Source organism: Pseudopodoces humilis, chromosome 4 (genome assembly GCF_049639895.1).
Source record: "Pseudopodoces humilis isolate 2021_Gansu_Grassland_sample_001 chromosome 4, ASM4963989v1, whole genome shotgun sequence".
Lineage (NCBI taxonomy): Eukaryota > Metazoa > Chordata > Aves > Passeriformes > Paridae > Pseudopodoces > Pseudopodoces humilis.
The window spans coordinates 39,697,929-39,719,807 of NC_142203.1; the positions used below are offsets into that span (position 1 = coordinate 39,697,929).

The following is a 21,879-nucleotide window of genomic DNA, read 5'->3' on the forward strand; positions in this document are numbered from 1 at the left end:
GGGCTCCGTCCCGCGGGCACTTCCCGCTCGCCGGCGCTCGCAGAGGTACCGGGCCGGCTTGCCAGGGCTTAGCTGGCATGCTTGCCGGACACTGATAGCATTTTCTTGTTTCTTCAGCCAGCCTTCCCTATTGAAGGTCTTGAGACGGAAACATTTTTTGAGTATTCGCAGCTGAGGTAAAAATAGTAATGTTAGAAATCAATGCAGGTGTGAGATACCTCCTCCCGGCTACTCTTCCCGGGAAGAGTCGGACTAGGTGGCCTTCCGTGGTCTGTCGCAGCCCGGGCGGTGACCTGAGTCTGCTCATCATCCTGTCCTCCTTCCGACGAGCCCTGGGCAGCCTGCTCCCTGCTTTCCCTCCCTGTGGGCAGAGCTGCGGAGGCCCTACCGGTGCTCGGGGTTGATGGCTTTTCAAAAGTTCGTACCTCCAGAGGCTTTCCCGCCTCTGCTTGGAAAACTATTACCATCACCACTTCAGACACTTTAGTTCTGCTGTTGGGTACACAGCGGGCACTGTGTTTATCGTCTGCAGGCAGGTTTGCCTTGTTTTACTTCCTTGGATTCCCTTGTCAGCATGAAGATAGAAGGAGTTGATCAGGGTTTTAGAAAATCTTGCTCTTGAATTGACTTTTTTTTGAATGGCCTTTCATCTTACATCTTAACAGCACTTTGCTCTTAAAGAACTATTTCTAATGCTGAAATTCTTTTATCTCCTGCTCAGAGGTCTGCATGTTTTACAGTCAAACTCTATGTGTAGTTTTGCAGTGGTGGGGAAATAGTAGCAATTTACTGAGTTTCTCATCACATATCTAAATTTACTGTACTCTGTTTCATCATCTTCATTTAAGATAAGTGGATGTCCTATTAATTGTGATCTTAAAAAGCATATTGTATGGGAAAAATACCAGCAACAAATTATATTCATAAAAATAACTGAGCAGTCTGACTAACTCTTGAGATAGTTCTGGTGTATAAGTTTGCTTATTTAGTTTTGGTTTTGTACAGTATTATAGTGGTAATACTATTATCTGAAAGTACACCTAGGCAACATGTCCAGGTATTCTAGAACGTTTTATCAAGTTATTTTTATTTATTTCAGTTAGCTAACTTCTGTCATTGTGATAGATACATACCTTAAACCTCTAGTGTCTGTTTTGCCACATACCTGTTTGGAAATTCTCTTTAATCAAATAAAGGGCATTGAGGGTGTTTGGTTATTAGCTTCTTGTAAAGTAGTCATTTGAAAGATGAGAGACTTCTTAGGCTGAAATATGATTAATGAACAAGTGGTAACAGTGACTCTGTTTTTGGACAGATAGTCCATTTTTAGGGTTTTCATATTCTTCTGATCTGTTACTTCTAATTTAAAATGCATTAGAAAAGGAAGACCTGAGACCTGAATTGACTGCCAAATGCTTATTCCTGAGCAGGATGAGAGTGAAATTGCTGAATGTGTTGTGATGAAAATGCCCTTCCTTTCCTGTAAAACATGTAACTTGATAACTTGGGTAAATAGTGATTCCGTGACATTCATCCAAAGTATAAAAGTTTGAATAGTGGCTGTTGCTGACTATTTAGGGTGTTTTTTCCTTCCTTTTTTTCTTGCAGTGTGTAAATCCCTGTGAAAGGCATATAGAAAGTTTGTGGTCAGCTGTCTTGAGTTCAGTGCACAAACTTTAAATCTCCATTAAAAAAATATTTATTTGACCTCTTTTGACTTGCAAATTTGAAAAGGAAAACCACCCTCAGACAGTGGTGCTGCAGAGGATGATAAGAAATCTGTATGCTCTGCTTTGTGGCAGTGTGCAGTTCCTTGACCCCTATGTACAGTCTGTGCAGCTTTGTAAACATAAAGGTTGCTGCTGGCTATAGCTTGTTCTCACCATGGGGCTATGAATAGTGGTACTTGCAAGTAAGATCCTTCTGTGAGTAAAAACCAATGGATTTATCTTTTAAAGATAATCACTACTGTGTATTAACCATTTATAAAGTGAAAACTGAAAGGTTTTGACTCATTTTTTTCTGCAGTCCATTTCCACCCACCCAAAAAATGGTAACTTTTTTTTTTTGGAAGACTGGGTATGCAAATGTTTCCTCTGATTCGCTTTTTAAAGAATTGCTTATGTTTCCAATTTCATTTAATTGCTTTTTAAAATAAAACCCAAGTTCTAATAAGTTCTAGTCTGATTTAGTTGTATCTGGGTATAACTAGCTTGTCAATGGAAGAAGTTCTGATTAACTTGCTTGGTTAATCCAGTATGCTTTAATTCAAGCTGTCTGACGTAGGAATTACATGATAATATCTGAAAAAAAAAAAAAACCCAGTGATTTCTTCCAGAAGCTCACTTGGAGGTTGGGAAAGAATCTGCAATAGCACCACTGTCTGTCTGAAGGGCTCCCTTGATGGGAGGAGGTTCCCCCATTCTGGTCCAGTCTGGTTGGGATGTGTGACCTCTGTTCCATGTGTTAGCCCTTAGGTCCTTGTTGGGGCTTTTTTTTTTTTTTCTTCCTTATTTCTTGTCTCTTGTCTCTTTTCTTATCTCTTATCTCTTTTCTCTTCCTCTGTCTTATCTCTTGCCTCTGCTTGTGGCTCCACTTTTTGCAGGGGTTTTAGTAAGGCTTTGTCCTTACTCAGAGTTGCAAATACTCAGACCTCCAGGAAGCTGTGCCTTCACTTTTCAGTGGCTGGTCTTATGGAGATGAAACCGGTGATCAGAGATACTTGGTTTTCCTTCTGGCAAGTCTGAAATGCACCATTTTGTTTTGTCTTCACCCCTAGTGTGTTGGTCTTGAGTCTTGGTTGGCAACGTTGTTGCTTATCTGTAGTGGAACACTGGTGGATACCATATATCCTACTTAAGCTGAATACAGTAAATGAAAAGAATTACTCACTGTGGGAAGTAAAAGTATCCTGTATGTTGATTGGCATTAATATCTCAGAGTCTAAAACATCTCTCTCTCAATGAAGCACCACTAGAAGAATGAAATGTGCTGTTCAGAAGTCAGAAATTTTATGTATATGCTTATTTTTTCATCTGCCATGGATATTGTTGAATTTCATCTTCAGTAAAATTACTTTCTTATCCATAAAATCAGAAACTTATTTTAAATTCAACTCAAATAACTGTGCCAGACCAGATGTTTCCTGGAAAACAGCATGTACAAAGAGATTTTCATGTAAATGTGCTTATTGAGCCGATTTGTTTATCTCTCCTCCAAAATATTAGAGTCTGTATATTCATGGCAGAAAGTTAAATTGATGAGAGAGTCGCTATTGCAACTGAGGTAAAGTTTTGGGTCTGGAATAGGCAAATGGAAGATTCTTTTGTGTCTTTCATACTTTTCCTTTTCCTTCTGTTCACTATAAAAATACATTCTTAATTAATATAAATTATTTAAGGGCAAACAACACTGGCTTTTTTGAGCAATGTACTGAAGTCAAGCATGCATTAGTGAAATCAGCACTTATTTGCCTGTTTGTTTTTAACAGCTGAAAGCAGCAGCAAAGATGCCGATGCTGCAGATTTGTGTGCTATCTAGGTGATGGTTTTGTGCCTGTGCTTCAAGCTGCATGGTGAAGTAATTATTCTTTCTTTGAACAATACAGCTGCTTTACCTCTGAAAATTTTTGAGCTAAGCAGCTAGTCCCATATATTTATCTAGTAGATAAATTACAGTGCAAGCTGTTACTACTGATAATATGAACCATTTTCTCTATTTCTGATAGCTATGGGGAAAATACCAGTTATTTTATTCAAGTCACACTTGGTATGAATCCCTGCATCTTGCAGTGCTATGTTTGTAGTTTTTCCATGTGTCAAGTGTACCTACCAATACTCTTATGGTAAGGAACAGAATACAGATGACATCATGACAGGTTCTGACAGACCTTTTTTGAAATACATTATTTTATCTGGGTACACAAAAGTAAATCAATTCTCTTGTTCTTTGTTGGGATGGCAGTGCTAATCATGCCCTTTGTGCTCTCATTTTTACTACTCTGGAGATCTGGGGGTTTTGTTTTTCAGGGATTATGTGTAAGACATGGTTGCTCTGTACTTGTCAGGTACTCCTAGGATGACAGTAAGAAAATAGTCTGTGCAAGATGTATGTATTTGTGCAATTCATAGCTTTCTACTGGAAATTTGTGCATGTCTCTATGTGTGTTTTAATCAAATGCATCTTAATTTTTTGCTTTACAAGAAAAAAAAAAGCATGGTTCCTTTCCATGCCTTTGCTTCTTAGTGCTGGCCTTACCTTGTCTGTATGTGGCCCTGTGGGTGTCTACTGGAGCTATGCTTCATGTGTCCCTTTGCCCCATAGCTGAGGTTTCCTTTAGGCAAGAAACTCAACTCTCAAGTGTTAGACTTTTTTGCATACTTTTTTGGATTGTTTTGTCGTGTGTGTGTTTATGAAGAGGCAACATTTTCAGGATGCTACATTTTACTCTTGTATCCTCTGTATGTTCCACCCTCAAATACAAATTAGGAAACTTTTCAAATGAACACGCAGATTTGAAACCTTTGTGAATCTGGCAGTATTGTGTGCTGCCTGTTGAGAAAAGAGAAGATATAGTCTATCTTGACTGCAAAGTGGGAATTTTGCAGAGAATGCATGTGGAAACAGAGGTGTAGGTGAGCTGTTGAAGAAAAATGCTTAATGTCATACAGTAAAATCTGCATTTCTGGTACCTACAAAATGCTGGATTGCATTCTTCCCCTGTGTTTACAGTATATGTCCACCTGTAAATCCTTTGAGAGTTGCTACCATTTATTAACTTTTAAAACATTGCTATCTGTCCATTGCAACAGTAGGGAAGAGGTTGCTTTGCTTAAGAGCATGTACCTTGAGAGCTTGAGAGTAATATATTACTAGTAAATGTACCCATTTTAGATTTAACTAGTGTCTTGTGATGCATATATGTTTGCAGTCTGCCTGGTCTTCTGTGCTTATTTTTCGGTCTTTTGTCTGCAGAAGTGGAGGAAAAAAAAAAAAAAAAAGTTAATCTCAGTTTACAAGAGAGCAATCTTCTACAAAATACAGCCTAGATTCCCAGTGGAGTTTGAGGGTTCATAAAGCTAGGTGTCATTAGGCTTATTAAGACCAGATTTTGCCACATTATAAAATCAATGTAGCCTATTTCACCTACCCTTTGCCACTGCCTGTCTTTTAAAATGGCCTATTTCACAGAAATAACACAAGTCTCAATAACAACCAGTAGTATCCCTGGTACTAGTAATCCATTATTTATTTTCTGTAGGATCAGAGAAAGCAGCTGAGGAACAAAATGGGGAGCACTTTATGCAATGTAGTATTGAAGTCAATGGAGTGTCTGCTTATATTTGTATCGTTATTTTTAGATTCTCCTTTAAATAATTTGGTCCAATGTGATTTACATGTTTATTTACAAGCTTGGGAACAAGAAGTTAGAATAGTAGTATCAGATGGAAAAAGTTAAAGCTGTCCAATTTTAGAAGGCAAAGTGCGAATTACTCCTCAAACAGCAAGGCTCAATTTTCTGAGTAATTTAGGTAAAAAGCAATCTGTCCTCTAGCCTACAGTTGTCTACATAGATTTTTGAGTAGATGTGTAGTAAAAGGATATCTGGTTCTCTTTATTGTAGATTTTCCTTATATTGTTAGGAGTATTCAAGATATTCACCTCAAGACCATGGGAAGCTTTATGCACAAGCTAATAGTGTGCGATGACCTTTCTTTGTCTTTCAGATGGAAATATATAGACAACACTAATACATTTACCTTCCTTGCTGGGCGTAAGCCTGTCAGCTGACAGCTGTTGCATTGCAAGGAAAGTTTTATTGTGTGTACAAAATAGCTGTAGTTGGGGATGCAGTGTAATGTGCCCTTTTTAATTTGCAGGTTTCCATACTTGCTGTGGTTCTTTGGATTTGTTCTTTTCTTGAAATGGCAGGACTAGGAAACAGCTGTCGTGGGATGAAGTCCCCACCACTCCTCATGGCTGCCCTCGTGGCGTGCCTAATTGTTTTGGGTTTCAATTACTGGATTGCAAGTTCTCGCAGCATGGATCTGCAGGTAACGTTCCTTTTGTGCTGTGTGTCACTTCGTACTTGTGCAAGTAATAAACATAGCTCACAAGAAGGATGATTCTCCTTCAAGTGGCAAGTCAGGAACTTCAGCTTGTTGTAGGAACTTTCACAGATTTTACAGTCGTTGCTTATAAGTAGTGGGAGACTGGGGGAACAGGAGGAATCCAAAACTTGAACATGCCTGCATGTGTGATACTTGTTGCTTCTGCTCTCACAAAACATTGAGCTGTCTTGTGCTGTTTCACATTAAAGATGTAACAAATGCCATCCTCTGTTTTTTGTCACCTCCCAGCCTCTCAAGTACCCCCAACTTCCTTGCCATTGTGGCAGTACACAAAGTAGAAAAGGCGTTGGCTTTTGCAAGCCCTGCTCAGCAATAACAAAAACATTTATGTTATCAAACCTGTGTTCATTACAAATCCAAAACAGAGCCCCATACCAGTGACTGTGAAGAAAATTAACTCTATCCCAGTCAAAACTAGCACACTCATATCCCTAGATTTGTCTCCGTACATGAACAATAATGTTGCATGCATACTTTCCCACTCAGTACAGGGAAATCTGGGTTGTTCAGAAACAAAATCTGAATTTGTGTTTCTTAGTGATCTTTCTGAAGAAGGACATGCAAGTCACATGTAATAATTACCTTGTCTGATGATAACTATATTTTTTTGATGATAACTGCATTTTTTTGTCTGTTGAGCTTGGGTTTTAATCCTTTCTTGAGCATTTGTTCTGATATATGGTATGTGAGTCAGTTTCTGGTTTGTGACCATTTCTGCAGGACAGGTTTTTTTTTCTGTTTTCTTTTCCTTCTTTTTTAGTCTTTTCTTTGTTATTGTTTTTAACAAGCTAACCTAAAAACTAATGACATGTTGGTTAAACATGGTTAAACATGGCTGATGAGAGCTCCTTCCCAGTTTATCCAGTGAATCCATATGCTTTCTGTAGCTGAGCCAAATTTTAGTACTGAGGGGACAGCTGAAGGAGTTGAACTCCTGTTTCACCTCAGAACAGGGGCTGACCCATTCAAACAGGGCCCATGTGTCTGGCTATGTGGTTAAGGCTATGTCTTATGACTTCTGAGACTCTGGTCATCCCTTGCTTTCCCTTTAGTCAGTTGCCTCTGGGTGGTGGCTACCAGTGGGTAGTAACTGTTAACAATACTGCTGAAGTTTTGCTGCACAGCAATGAAGCAGCTGATGGTGAGAAAAATATGCCACCATTCTAGTTCATCTTGGTCTCAATAACCTAGAGACACAAGGTCCTCTGATATTACTGATGTACTGTACCATTTTGTACATTTCTTCAAAGTTAGCCTGAAAATTATGTCACTTCTGCATGGTCATGCACTCTGAATGGAATAAAAGCATAGCCAAACATGGACAGAGCTTCTAAAGCACTTTGTAGACCCATTTATTTGTTTATTACAAGACTTTGCAGCTGTTATGACTGACATGGAATGGCTGCTTTTCCTTGCTATTCCAGCTAAACAGCAAGTCATTTTCCTTTTTTTTTTTTCTTTGCCTCCTCTCCCTTCTCTTGCGTTCTGTGGCAGAGAAGCAGGGTAGGTGGGTCATGATATGCTACATACTGTGTTATAAGAAGATTTGGTACATTTTCTTGCAGTCTTGGAAAATGCACAGTTTTTATTATATCTAATTTTTAAGCCACCTGGAATTAATCTTTTTTCATATGGATAGATTATGTTGATATCCCCACCACCCCGCATGTTTTTGTATTTCTAGTTGCTGCTGAGGAAAAATTTTAATCCAAAATGTTTAGAAATGACATCCTGCAAAACTAAATTGGTACTTAAAAAAAAGAAGAGGGGGGGAAGAGGAAAGAATGTGAAAACATCAGGCTTGTTTAGCTTATGTCTCTGTCTTTTTATGTATGGGATGTGATGGTGTTAAATTTTCTTTTGACTGTAGCTGCTCTTTGAGCAGTGAAGAATGATTATTTTCTGTTTATGAATGAATTTTTCTCATGTATGTCTTTGTGTAATAGACATATGTGAATTGTTCATGTAAAAGTTGGGCAGTGTTGTCCTCCCTCAACTCTTTTCTAGCTCTTGGAGGAAATCAGATTGATTTGAGAGGTGAATTTTCACACTGAGTTAGTTTAGGGTCAATACTGAGAAGTGTAGAGCTGTCAGAATTGTATGGGCTAAATAAAAAAAAATTGTTTAACCTTGTACTTCAGAAAGATAATAGATTTTAATCTTTTTGTTTATGTTTTGGGGTTTTTTTAAGCTCAAAACCTGATCTTTTCATGTTTCTTAGTTTTTAACTGAAATTTCAACAGTCTCTTCAAAATACATACTCACATTAATTTATATAAAACTAGGGAGGTGTGTGTGTGTCTCTGTGTATGACTAGTATCCCTGGCTGACACAGGACTTTCATGATATCTGCATTGTTAGAGCTGTGAAATTTGCTATTCCTTGAATATATTGGACAAGATTCTGGCAAGGGGGAAGCATTTCTATTTGCTTTGGTTAATCTGCTCTTCCTCAGGGTCGAGTCTTGGATCTGGAAGCCAAAGTCCGAAGGGCAGCAGCAGAGAGGGGTGCTGTGGAGCAAAAAAAGAATGAATTCCAAGGGGAGCTAGAGAAGCAACGACAGCAAATTGAAAAAATCCAGTCCTTGCACAGCTTTCAGATGGAAAATGCCAACAGAGTACATCAGGAAGAGAAGGTAGGGCTTTTTCTAGCCACAGTTTTCTAAGAAACTGTGGTTTACCAAGACACACTCTGCAACAGAAAATGATGCTCACGTGTTGCAGCTTACAGTCAATGTTGGTGTGACAAAATGTTTTATGACTGTATGATATTGAGAAAATGGACCCTGAATGGACATTTTAGCATTTGTCATATAACTTTGAAATACTAGAAGCTGCAAGTAACAGCAGTTCTGAATAAAACTCTTATCTTCTCTATAAATCGTTACCATACTTGGATTGTCGCTTTGGTTTCTTTCCTGTATACTAATGTTTTAAAAATTAAGAAAAAGAGGAAGACGCACCAAGAGATATATTCCCAAATATATTTGTAAGCATAAATGGTTGATGTTTATTTCTAAATGTATTACGAATTTTGTGGCATCTTGACTTTCTGCCTCCAAAACTCAATAGTATTGGGAATATATGAGAAGGTAAGACTTTCACAGCAGTGCTCCTGACAGTTCAACTTTGCCAGGGGGATGGTATTCCTTTGTGAAGAATGTGAACAAAGCTACTTATTTTCCTTGTGTTGCTGATACTGCTTTGCTTAGAGTTGTTAGTAATATCACTTTTCACCCTATTAGCAGAAGTATTTAGTTGAGAGTATTCAGTTGTTTGTCCTGTAAAGTCTCTTGCCTGAAGTTTATAGATCAGCTTTCCAGGATTATTACATTCAGCAGGCTGAACAGACACATCTTGTGATGATAATAGGTACTCTTCAGGTAGCAGGTATCAGGCTCACAGGAACGGTTTGCTTCTCAAAACATGCTGCCTGAGCAAAATGTCATGAGATTAATCTTTGGAACAATTAAGAGGAACAAAAGTTGAGTAAAAATGGAAGGTAGAATCTGCACATCATTGTCATATATCATTAATTTGTTTTGAAATAATCTTTACACCAAGTCTCCAAGGAGATAATAAACCAATTAATTTTACCTCTTTTGAGACAAGCATATTACCTTGATAATTTCTCTCTTCTCTTTGTGTTCAGTCTTTGCATATACTTTAAAAAAGAGGAGGTATAGTTTGTCCATTTGTTTTTTTAATGTAGGTATTTTTAAAAAAGATATCCCAGAATATTCAGACAGGATTCAAGTGAGTAATCAATCTTGTCACTTCTGCTTCCTATTACTGGGTGTTGCTACTGAATGCTGTGGCATTTTCTTGCATTCTGCTTCAGTCCTGAAGGGAGTAAAACACATGAGTGGAAAAAAAAAATTCAAAGGTAAGAAAAGGGCAAATGTAATGCAGTATTATGCTTCCTTTACATAAGTAGATGTCATCAGAGTTACTAAAATGTGCTGAAACTGTAAGGGCTGGCCAGAGAGTTTACAGCACAGTCTAGCAAGATGGGCAGATGTTAAGAGATGGTAACAAGACCTTTAAGGTCCAGAATTTTTAAGGAAGTTTACTGAATGAAGTATTGCTTCTGCCAAGCATGCTGTACCACCTTTTTGCTTCAGATTTCTGGCATCAGACAAATGTTAGGTGGGACCACACAACCCACTTTCCTTGTGGTGTTTTTGAGTCTAGAGGGCTTTATAAAATGTGGCATCTGAGCCAGGAGAAGTAGTGAAACGCATTTTCCAGAACTAGAACTGCTGTTGGACATGGGCTGGAATGTGGTGTCGGGGAAGCATCAAAGTAGCTTCAGGAAAAGAAAGTCTTTCATCTGAAAAAGTTTGGAGTTTTCTTCTGAAGTAGTTGGTGATAAAGGTGAGGGAGATAAGTGAACACGTTCACACCTGGAGTCGCAACAGCTTGTAGAGATATTATGCAGCCGTGTGGTAAGACAGTGGTATTGCAAGGGTAAATGGCAAGGCAAAAGTTACAAAGCAGCTTAGAAGTACACTGAGTTAATTGTTGTACTGTGGGGAAGTCACCAGTGGAGTTTTGGAGTGCTGTGAAAGGCATAGAGAGGAGAACAAAGGTCACCAAAGCTGTGCAGCAATTTTTCTACAGGAATCCAGAGTGTGGTTTACAGGCTGGACAAGAGTCAGCAGAGGAGAGCTGTCACAGTCATCTCCAGGATTCCAAATAGTACAGAAAATGTTTGTGGCTGGGACAGACAAGACAGGGTTGTCCTGCATTCACTGATGTGCTTCAAATGCCATCATCAAGCCGCTCTTCATGCAATAGGTGGTGAAGCTACCAGTGTGTGGCATCCATAATACCCAGTTACAGTGGGTCTGTGTAGGTTAAAAAGCAGCTGGATGACTTGGACAAACACCTAACCCACCACCAGTACCATGGCGTTTGTTCTGTCTCCAAGTATTCCTCAGACAGAAGAAGCTGCTGCCTGGAAAATACTGCGCTTTATGGCTGATTTGGATCAATTTGGCAGTTCAGTGTTAGAGGTGAGATGCTGTGAAAGGTGGGTTTTGGGGCCACTCTAATAGCAATTCCTTCCTCCTAAGTGCTTTTCCCTCTATCACCCTAAAATACAGTTGCGGAATATTCTATGAAGCTTGCTTTGAAACCCCAGGAAGTGATACCCTAGAAAAGTGGTACATTGGACTAATTTCATGTCTTCTGCATTTTGTGACTGGAGAAGAGCATGTGTCTCACTCAGGAGCATGAAGTGGTAGGGTGAGCATGTATGTGCCTGTGCACCATTTTGCATCAAATTAAAAATTGGCTTTTCTTGTGACACACAAACAAATATCCTGCAGAGATGTTGTTTGTTTTCCAACTCTGATTTTGCAGTAGGGAGAGCTATTTTTCTGGAAAGCTGTGCATTTGTCAAAAGAAGACATAACCAAGTTGACATGGATTCATCCACTAATTCAGGAATGGCTCTGATACAGTAGCGGGAAAGAGAGGGAAAACTTCGTTCTCCACACTAATGCCCTTTATTGGAAGAAGCTCTCTAGGATCAGAGGTTATTCTATAGAGGGATGTAGAATATAAGAAAAGACAGATTCTGAGTGCTTTTTTTTGTGTGTGTATCTATATCCATGTATAAATGTGTTTTGAATGTTCATATCTTGTATACGCACACATATCCTCATTTTTTGGCTCCATGGATTGCAGTCAAATCTGGGATTCCTGGGATTGCAAGTAATGAATTCACCCTTTCTAGAATGGGAAGCTATCTCCTTGAACTGAATTTTATTTACTCTGTGAGGATTAGTAACTAGTATTTACCTAGTCAGGAAGAATGAATGCAAATCCAAATCCTGAGACTCTCAACATATTTTACAAGCATTTTACAAACCCTATAAGTAACTAGAGGTCTTTGAGTTACGAGATTTTGCATAGTTCTTCTCGCGTTATTCTTAAAGAAAAATAAATATTATTTCAGCAGCTGTGTAGGAATTGGATTGGTCCATCTCAAACCTCCCATTTTTTTCAGGAAGAAATTATGGTTCTTCTGGCTGTAGAAGAAACTTACATATGAGGCATACTTACACAATCTAGACTTCTAACCAAAAGCAACTCACAAGTAACACTGGAGATCCATCATAATTGCAGTTCATCTCTGCTCACTGTGTCTTATTACTCTGCTGATAAAATACAGAATAATTATAGTACTGATTTACTTTCATACCAAACCAAAACACCAGTAAGGTATTTGTCCAGTTAAAGACATTGTCACTAGCAGTGCAGTCATTACTTTGAGTTAAATCTGCCTACTTTTGTAGTGGAACTGTCTCTGTGCTACTTGAAGGATGAAGGCATAGCAGGTAGGTAGTCTGAGCCTGTTAAACTGTGTGGGCTCACCATTCACTGGGGCAGTGTACTTCTGGAAGATTGCTGTTGTAATTATTTTCTTAGGTCTGAGTATATACAAAACATACATAAACTCACCAGTCTACTTTTTAAAAACCTGCTTGAATTTTTAAGGTTTAGTGTAGATTTAGGAAATGGCTTCTGGACATCCATACAGAAATAGAATGATGAGATGAAGTAATCTTACATGAAAACTTGATAACGGCAGTTCAGGTGTGCAAAAGAGCTGTTTCTAATCTGTAAGTAATTTTGTAAAGAACAGTATTCTCTGTGGTTGTTATTCAGGACTCATAGCTTCTGGAATGTACATAGCCACAGAGGTCTCTTTGAACAGCATAACAGGAAAACAGTATGTTTAATATCTCTTAACTGCTTGAATATGATTTTGCAGTTGGTAATTTTCTTTGGATTTACATAAATCTTCTCCAACCCAAATCTTGTTTTACTGAGAAGGGCCAAGATTTGCATATTCTGTGTGAAGCATGTCACTGTCCTGTTGTTAAGTATCTTTTAATGCTGGCCACAGCTGCTCTCTGGTTCCCTCCCTCTGGGAAAATTTCAATTCCCAGCACGGCCTTCTCACACAAAGTACCTATTGGTATGCAGGGAGTCAACACCTCTCAGAAGGAATTACCAGTAGTCTGTAGTTTCCTATAGTGTAGGAGAGAGTAGAAAGGTATCTTTTCACTGAAAGCTATATGTGTTTTGCTTTTTTTTTTCCCAATACAAACAGTGTTGCATCTTCTAGTTTTGGAAAAGCTTTGAGGTAAAAAAGCACTGCCTCATGTCCCATGTTGGCCATAGCATAATATTACTAAATTAGCAAGAGAAATCAGTGTGCTTCCTCAAACTGGTTCAGTAGAAATCGAGAAGATCACCTCTGTTCAAAAGATATCTTCACATGGTGGGTAGAAAAAAAAAAGGATGGTCTGAGGCTAGCTGAACTAGAGAAAAGGAATTTGGAGTATAGGAGCAGTTTAAAGCGAATTATTGGAAAGTTGCTACCTCTTCACAGCAAAATGAATGGACAAAAAGTCAGAAGGTGCATTAGAGATACCTGTGGAAATATATACAGTATATAATAATATAATATATACAATAATATGTATAAGAAAATATATATTATAGTATGTAATATATATTATATATATATTGATATATACACAATATTCTCGTATCATATTATTTGGTTTTGCTTAAATTGCCTAATAGTGGAGTTTTAGTTAAACATAACAGTAAAGTGAAAGTCCTGTAGTTTCACAGGACTTTTTTTCTCGAGTCTACTTGCTGTTGCCTAGTACCTGTAAAAGTAATTTTGTATTCATGTGTGTCAAATACCACCCTCTTGTGCTGAAATTTTAAGAAACTAACTTTGCAATTTTGGTGGCTTTGAAGGCAGAACTGCATCATGTCATGGTGTGCATGTCTGCTGTGACAAAACAGAATCTAGATTGCTTTTAGCACAGGCTGTGAAACAAGGTTGAATCCCATATCTTTGGAAGAACCACTCTGTAGAAACAGGTTTTTCTGGGGGGGTTTGGATTTAGTGGATGTGTGCGTTGTTCGTTTGTTTGGTTGGTTTTGTTTGGGGTTCTTTTGTTGAATGGGGGCGTGGTTTATTGAGGAAAAGTGCAATTTCGGAACAGAATTTGGTTTATTGAGAAATTTATTTAAATGAACAATATCTCCTCCAGTTTGAGCTTGAAATTTGTTCTAAGACTTACTTCAATTGATGTGACTCCACTGAAGTATACATGAGTGTGCAGCACAATGATTACCTTAAAGAGAAATATTTCCTTAAAAATCTTATTTATTAACTTTTCCCCCACACACTAATATGTAGTTTAACTGTTAGTCTCTTAGCCTGGAACCAAAAACCCTTTTTGTGGCTAGTTGGCATGTTTTTAACACCAGCTGGCAACTGAATACCATGTGGCCACTTACTCCCAACATCTCCCTCTAGATTTTTGAAGAAAACTCAGTGTTAAGAACAGTTTGATAACTGAGAGGAATAAAACCTAAGAGAAACAAGACATACACAATCCAATTGCTTATCATCTGCTGAATGATGCCGAACTTGTCCTCCAGCAGATATCGATGCCTCCTGGCCAACTCTCCCCCTTTACGTCCCAATGTTCTATGGTATGGAATGTCCCTTTGGCCAGTTTGGGACACTTGACAGAGCTTGCTCCTGGTTTCTTGTGCACCTGCTGTCTGGCAGAGCATGGGAAATGGGACAATAGTGTCTTAGTGTAAGCACCACTGAGCAGTAACTAAAACATCAGTGTTTCCAGCATTATTCTCATGCTAATGCCAGCATTGTGGTGGGGAGTCATGGGAGTGTGCCAGACAGAACTGCTCTTTTTCTTTGCTGGGAGGACTTAAATCAGTTTGAGTTAATAATGAAATAAGTGCCCTGCTTTTCCCTGATAAATTATAAATGGCTGTTTCTGCATGTATAAATCTTACCTTCCTGTCTTGCTTTATTTGCAGTTGGTTTTGTTCTTACTAGCAGAGTTACTGATCCTGTGGCTTGTCTTTGTCTCCTTTGTGCTATATTTGTGAATGCAAACCCCGTTTTTACTTAAGTTTTAGTGTTTATGCCTATCAAACTATTTATTTCCTTTTTTTGGTTACAATATCTCATTATGCTTTTACATGCACCACATACAGTCAGTGTTAGAAAGTACTTATGTGCTTTCCACATGAACCACAAACAGTTCCATGTGCTTGAGTTAGCTTGTTTCTTGATAGTAGGAAACGGTGGAGGAGTCATTGTAGTAATTCCTTCAAGGAATATGTGTATGGAGAATACTGTTTGGCATTATTCAGATGAAATGCAAATTTTGATCAGAATCAAGCACTTCACTTTGCACACACTTCAAAGTATGTGGTCAAAACAAAGACTTAAAATAATGTATCGCAAAGCTGTCTCATGCATGTTTCTGCATATTTCTGTTTTATTATTTTTAAACAGTAATTTCAGCTTTTTGTTTCTTAAGTGGAATGTAGACATGTTGTGGTGAATAATAATCAAGTCTTTGGCAGCTTCATTAAAAAAATTGCTGTACAGCTGGAGCAATTTGTTTCCCACACTGCTCATGGAAGTGTGACTTTTGAGTTCCAGCATCTGAAACTCTTTTCCACAGCATTGTCTTCAATCAAAAGACTGGTTTTTTTCCTCTTTGATAATCATAAGGACTTCTGTGCAAACATGTTTACAAATAGAATAAGGTGGTTCAATGTTACAGAGTTACTGTATTACAGAATATCAGATTCTGATATGGTGAATGGGTGTTTTTCCAGAAGCTGGATTTTTTTTGCTCCTGGGGATAATATATATTGTTTTTTGGGCTGAATGGAGTTTAAAGTGTGAGTTTATTTCTAGAACTGAGTATTGGCATGTGTCTGCTGAGTGCTTCCCAGTAGTTTTCATTCTTGACCTGCATAAAACCCCAGAAATAATGTTTGTTTAATTTATAGCCACAAGGTGAAAATTAGTTAACATTTGAATGATAGGAGGAAGAATGGAAGGTCTGATATTATTGACTTAGTCAGATTGGAAGCTGGTAGTTGCAGTACTGTGCTGTAAATTATTAAACAGTATTTCCTTAAGTTAAACAGCTAACTAGAATTTAACAGGTTTTTTCCTGGACTTTTGCCTGCGCATTCAAGGGAGATAGGTATGGCATTGCCAAAAGAAAGTTTTATATGCAATCCAGAAAGACCAAGGCAGACTTCTTTTTTTCCCTGTTTCCCTTCAAACAAAGAGACTTTTTTTTAACATGGAAAGTATCTTTTTTTCACTTCAGCTAATCACAGTTATTATTGTCCTAATGTACAAAACACGTAACACTTGTATGTTTTTACTGGGGGGAAGAGTGGAGGGGTTGGGGGGGCTCCTTAAAATGAAACTCCTAAATGCCAGGATCACTTATGTGACAGTTAAAGAGTGAAAACCAACAAAGCCCCACAAAAAAACTGTAAAAACATAAAATTACAAAATTGCTCTATCATACTGATTTTTCCAGTCCACTGACAGTCTCTGGTAATGGCCAACGCTGTATTATCTTGAAGGTGATCATCCTGTAACAACCTGACTACATTGCCCACACGTTAGCAAAACTTGGAATTTTCACTGAAGTATTAACTTCCTTTCCCCAGTAAACCAGTGAAAACAAATTGATTTTTTATTTACCTGTCCTATAGTAGGAGGAGAGGTAAGGAGCGGGAGAGATATTAAACAATGCTACATATAAGTTGTCACTGTTTTTTGAGTTTCTTTTTGCTTTTTAATAGAAGAGCGTGATGTTTTTTTCTTAAGGTTTCATGGTGGTGTTCACAGAACAGCTGTACATACAGAACAGTGTAGAAATACTTAGCAAGAGCTGAATGACCACCTCTGTGAAGCAGGGCCCTTTAAAGGGTTGTCCAAAAACAAATCTGCTCTGCTGGGTGGTAGCCCACTCAGATTTATTGAAAGCTGCACTTTCACCTAATCAACTGGCTCTTATTACTGTAGCCTCTGGGAGGAAAGGCACTGACAATGCTGTCAGTGTTTCAGGATGACCTGAGCAAACAAGTGGATGCTGTCACTTCTTTTTGGCTGTGGACATACACACACATCAATACTAGAGCAGAAACCTTGAGAAACAGGGGAATTGATTTTCTGGGACCCTTGAAGAGCCCTTCCCAGGACAAAGATAATAGAGGAACTGACAATGAGAAATACCTTCTTAAGACTGGACTGGATCGTTTCAGAAGAATCAGTGGGACTCTTTTGTATTCTTAAGAACTCTTCTGCATTGGACTTGGTAAATGAATGAATATGAATCTGCGTTATCCTTACATCTAGCTCATAGGAATAATTTCACTTAGATGTGACTTGATTCAGTTTTCAGGTGTTTTGGGGTATGTGTGTATTTGAAATGGTAGAGGGAGCTTGATGAAAGAATAGACAAAACATGTTCCTGTGTTGACTACCTCTTCAGAATGAGAGGGAGAACAAAGTGAGGGAGTGGAAGAAGGCCACTCCAACATGAAAGCAGTTGAGAAGATAGGTAGAAAAGGGATACAATGCAAGGGCTTCACATTACTTTAATGGAGTTGCTTTATGCTGAATGATTAATGCTTTCATAGCTCATCTTTGTGTACCTGAATGTATTGATTCCTGAGTGAGAGGGTAATTGATAGTGAGCTATAGTGAATGATATATTCTTCCTTCAAGAGATAAATACAGTAAATCTGACTGTGACTCCAGTCATGAGATTAAATTAGAATAAAGTCACAAGCAAGTTTAATATCTTTAAATTCCTTAAAATTCTTCCACTTTTCATTTGTGCAGTGATATCTTCCCCCACCCATCTTTAAAAATCTTTGTTAAAATGAATGTTTGTTGTTTCCAATAGAAGATCTCTAAAGCAGCTAAAAGGTTTTGTTCAACTGTGACACACAAAAAGTAAATCTTGTTACAAGTGCTTTGATAGGCGTTGTTTATAATGGTAATACAGGTCCTTTGCAATTAAAACACTGGTTTTGTTCTGCTTCTTTCAGGCAGTGCTGATGAATAACATCACAGTAAATGATCGATTGATTCAGAGTCTACGAGGTATGTTGTAGTACCCCTGCAAATCTCCCTCACACTGATTTTTAGGCCCCCTGCTTTTAAGACTTGCATTCTTCTGTGATCTTTTGAGAATCCTGCCTTTCTTCAAGTCGTGGGGGTAATACAGGAGCTGCCATGACAGATATTTCATCTGCATAGCTCCTGTTAAGTGTCAGACTAATCTGCCTGAAAAGGAGGATTTGTCCATGTAGTGCTTGATGTAGTACTCCTGACTCTTATGATATAATATGGAATAGAACTAAGTTAATATATTTTTTCTTCATTTTACCTGGCAACATATTCTTGCATTCTTCCCTGAGGTGTGGGGTCATGCATTTTAGCATCAGAGGAATTCACAAATCCTATATTTAATAAGAAAAGCCAATCTAATAATCTAATAACATATCTATTCATGGTAGTTGTCTTGGTTTGAAAGACAGGTGTCTGCTAAGGAAGGCAGGAGGCTCCTTCAGAATGGAAAATGTAAACCCTCTCTCTCTGAATTGTAATTTTGAAACTAAGGGGCTCTCAGGCAAAGATGTGAGAGAGGAATAACAGTTTTTTATTAGTATGTATAAATAAATTTAAAAAAACAACTACGACTTAATAGGAAAATTAAAATAAACTATAGTAGTACAAAAAATACTGACAGAATCAGAATACAACCTGGCACCCTGTTGGTCAGGGTGTTGGTAGCAGTCAGATTAAATGGTGGCTGCAGCCCTCCTGCAGTGACAGATGTGGTTCTGTTGAAGCAATGATCCTGTAGGAGGGCGTAGTTTTCCTCTGAAGGGCCAGTGGTGGTGTAGATGGGTCTGGTCTTCTGGAAATCCAGTGGAAAAAGGCTGCCTGCAATGTTCCAAGTCTCAGATTATATCCAGGAAGGAATGCTTGGCTCCTCCCCCTGGGTGGAGCATCTCCCAATGGAATGATGTAATTTTATCAGCTGTGCAGTGAGACTCACTGGCCCATTAACTGGCCCTGGAGGGAGGATGGGTTGTGGAGGAGATAAAGAACCCTGCCCCACATGGTAATGGAATTCATGCTTTTGGTTACACCTTGCATTGCAACATAAGACAGTAGTGCTTCAGAATTGTTATTAGCAGCGCATTCCTCTGGAGGTTCTTGGGAATGAGTCCTATAAAGAAGTAAGTATGTTGTGGTATTGTCTTCTGGTGTCCTCTCACAAAAGTTTCTATCAGGAAGAAAACTCTAAATCACAGATGTTCTGTTGCTAAGGAGTATGGCTATAAATTACATATTATTCAGGGAAGCATTGCTAGCTTGTCTGTATATGACTGATAAATGCGAATGCTGTTTCATACTGTGTTCTGATTATGATTTCATAGACTTCAAGATTTTCCAGGTTACACCTTAGCAGGGTTTGCAAATCAGTTTTGTGTATTCCTTAAGAGGAAAAGTAGGTAAAAATATGTATTATACTGTTTTGGTAATATATTATGCTGAAAGGTTATTCTTACCAGATCCTGTGCACTGTTGTTGAATAAATTCAACAATTATCTATGCATTTATGTACAAAATATAGTTTGCATGACAGATTAATTAATTTAGCATTCTTATTATAGATCTATTTCTTGATGTTTCTGTTGTAGAGTATGTACGTATATGTGTATTTTAATGTGTATTTTAATCCTGATTTGACCAGAACACTTGAAAGAGTTACAGATGGAATATGGAAAGCTACAGCTTGATGTTTACTGGTTTCAGAAGAACCAGACTAACCTTCAGAAGAAGTTCTCATATGACCTGTAAGTATGCTCTTCAGGAAAGATGGCTTCCCTAATTATAGGTGACTTGGTTATAACCCAGAGTACTCTTGTGTTAGCTGTAGCTCTGTTAGTAAACTTAAGGAGAAGTAACATCTGACACATCATCTAAAACTGTTCACAGTTGATCTTGGAGAAGAGCATAAACTTTCCAGTGTTTTTCACCTCTGTGTCCAGACACTTCTTGATGTTCCTTCTCTTGCAGGAGGTTTAAGGTAGCAATATTATCACTTCAGAATTGTGGGGGAAAATTGAAACATGAAGAGGCTAAACTGTGAAGAAGTTTGAATTAAGACAGGGGAATACCTGATGAGAAGCTGTACCTTATTGAGCTGACAGATCTTGGGATTTTCTGGTACCATCAGACTCATGTGTTCTGCTTTATATGGCATAACTAGTCATGGCTTTTTCTTGAGATTTCCCACTGAATTATAGAGCATGGAAAACTGAACAAAAGTACTTATCAGTATCCTTACACTAAATACACATTTCTGGTATTTCTAGGAATTTCTTCTAGGTTCTTTTTGCTCAATAATATTCTTGTTTCCTCTACCTGCCTTCACAACCTGTAGTATCTTCCCCTTGTGAATAGATATAAAAAAGCAATAGAATTTGCTGTTTGAATATTGTCATAATGATACATCAAGAATGTAATTGTTGTAGTGATAGGTATTTTTTCAGCAGCCATTGTTTAGCCAGGCCTTGTAGGAATTATGACTAATAGTGGAACATGACACTCAAAGAAGTTGAATTCTACAGGCTACACTTGAAGTATTTTTTCTTTTTGTTTTTCCCCCATCTTAGAATTAAGGATTAGTATTAGCGCTTCTGTGATACTTACTGATTGCCAATTGGTTGTGACCTTTTTTTGGATTATTACTCATGCAATAAAGCTGACCTAGATGTATATATTAGTGGAGCTGTAATATAAGACTTCTAACAGAAGTGTAGAAGGAAGTTGGAAACTTTAGTTTGTACCTGCCTTTCAGTAAGCTGCATTGCTTGTGTGTCTTTTCAGGGGTCTTTTCCCCCTCTGTGTTTGTTGCGCACCATGGTTGTTAATCACTGTCTGTCTTCTGTTTAGTTTAATGACGGACCTGAGACTGTTGACTATCAACTTCTGTTGATAGTTCTGTGCTGGTCAGTGAATCTATTTTCCAGTGTCTTCCTTTGAAGTCTGAGATCAGCAGTAACAAATAGATCTGTATAGGGCATAAATATATCTGTCTGCTGGACATTCATGCCCCACATGAGAGGTACACCTGTGAAGCACTGGATTGATATACACATGCAGGGAAGTGATTCAAGGCAAATGTATTTAGTCTGGCTTAGGAAAACTTGGAAGTTTATCACCCATGTCTGGTGAAGTGTTTATAAGCATGGTTTTGTTGAGGAAGTCATTGACAGAGCACCCCTTGTGCTTGTAGTAGTGTATCACGAAGAATGCCTTTAAGTTTAACAGAAGAAGGTTGTATTCAGAAAGCATAGCTCCCAGGTCTGGGCTGGCTCAAGGTGAAGAGCTAAGCAAGATACAGTGGTAGAGATGGGTTTACTTTTATGAGGATAAGTGTAGAGACAGGTGTGATAAATCAGCCATGTGGTAGCTGAACAGGAACTCAGCTAGCTAATCTGCTGCTGGTTGGTCTTGAGGCAGGCACACCATTTCCTGCAGCACCTATGGGAGTCCATGAAGGCAGTTATCTCAGCCAAGGAGCTATGGTGTCTTCACCAGCTTTGCTACAAAATACTTAAATGTTCATTTTCTATTTCTAGGCTTTTTTCCTAAGAGTACAAGTGAGGAAAATAAACTCTGGACTCGAATTTTCATAAAATAATTTATAGCTTCAGTACTGTGCAGCATTCACGCAGTATTAGCAGGAACATGTATTTTTAAAACATTGCTTGTTGTTTACTGTTAGGTAGGTAGGATGTTTGAATGTTAATATCTCTCTGTTGTAGTAATT

At 38.2% G+C, this 21,879-nt stretch overlaps 1 protein-coding gene across 6 annotated transcripts in view; it reads left to right on the forward strand.

The window, feature by feature from the left end:
* Nucleotides 1-21,879, forward strand: part of GOLM1 (golgi membrane protein 1) — a 36,830-nt gene that overhangs the window by 523 nt on the left and 14,428 nt on the right. For 4 of the 6 annotated variants that reach the window (XR_015772383.1, XR_015772384.1, XM_014252220.2 and 1 more), the window contains exons 2-5: nt 5,880-6,053; nt 8,587-8,766; nt 18,077-18,131; nt 19,795-19,897. Coding sequence is in view for 4 of the 6 variants with exons in the window: in XM_014252220.2 (XP_014107695.2) it covers nt 5,925-6,053; nt 8,587-8,766; nt 18,077-18,131; nt 19,795-19,897 (467 nt within the window). In the remaining 2 variants the exon portion in view is untranslated. Of the gene's footprint in view, nt 1-2,605; nt 2,738-5,879; nt 6,054-8,586; nt 8,767-18,076; nt 18,132-19,794; nt 19,898-21,879 lie in introns of all 6 variants that reach the window. The other 2 variants (XM_014252219.2, XM_088054090.1) reach the window with 2 other exon arrangements.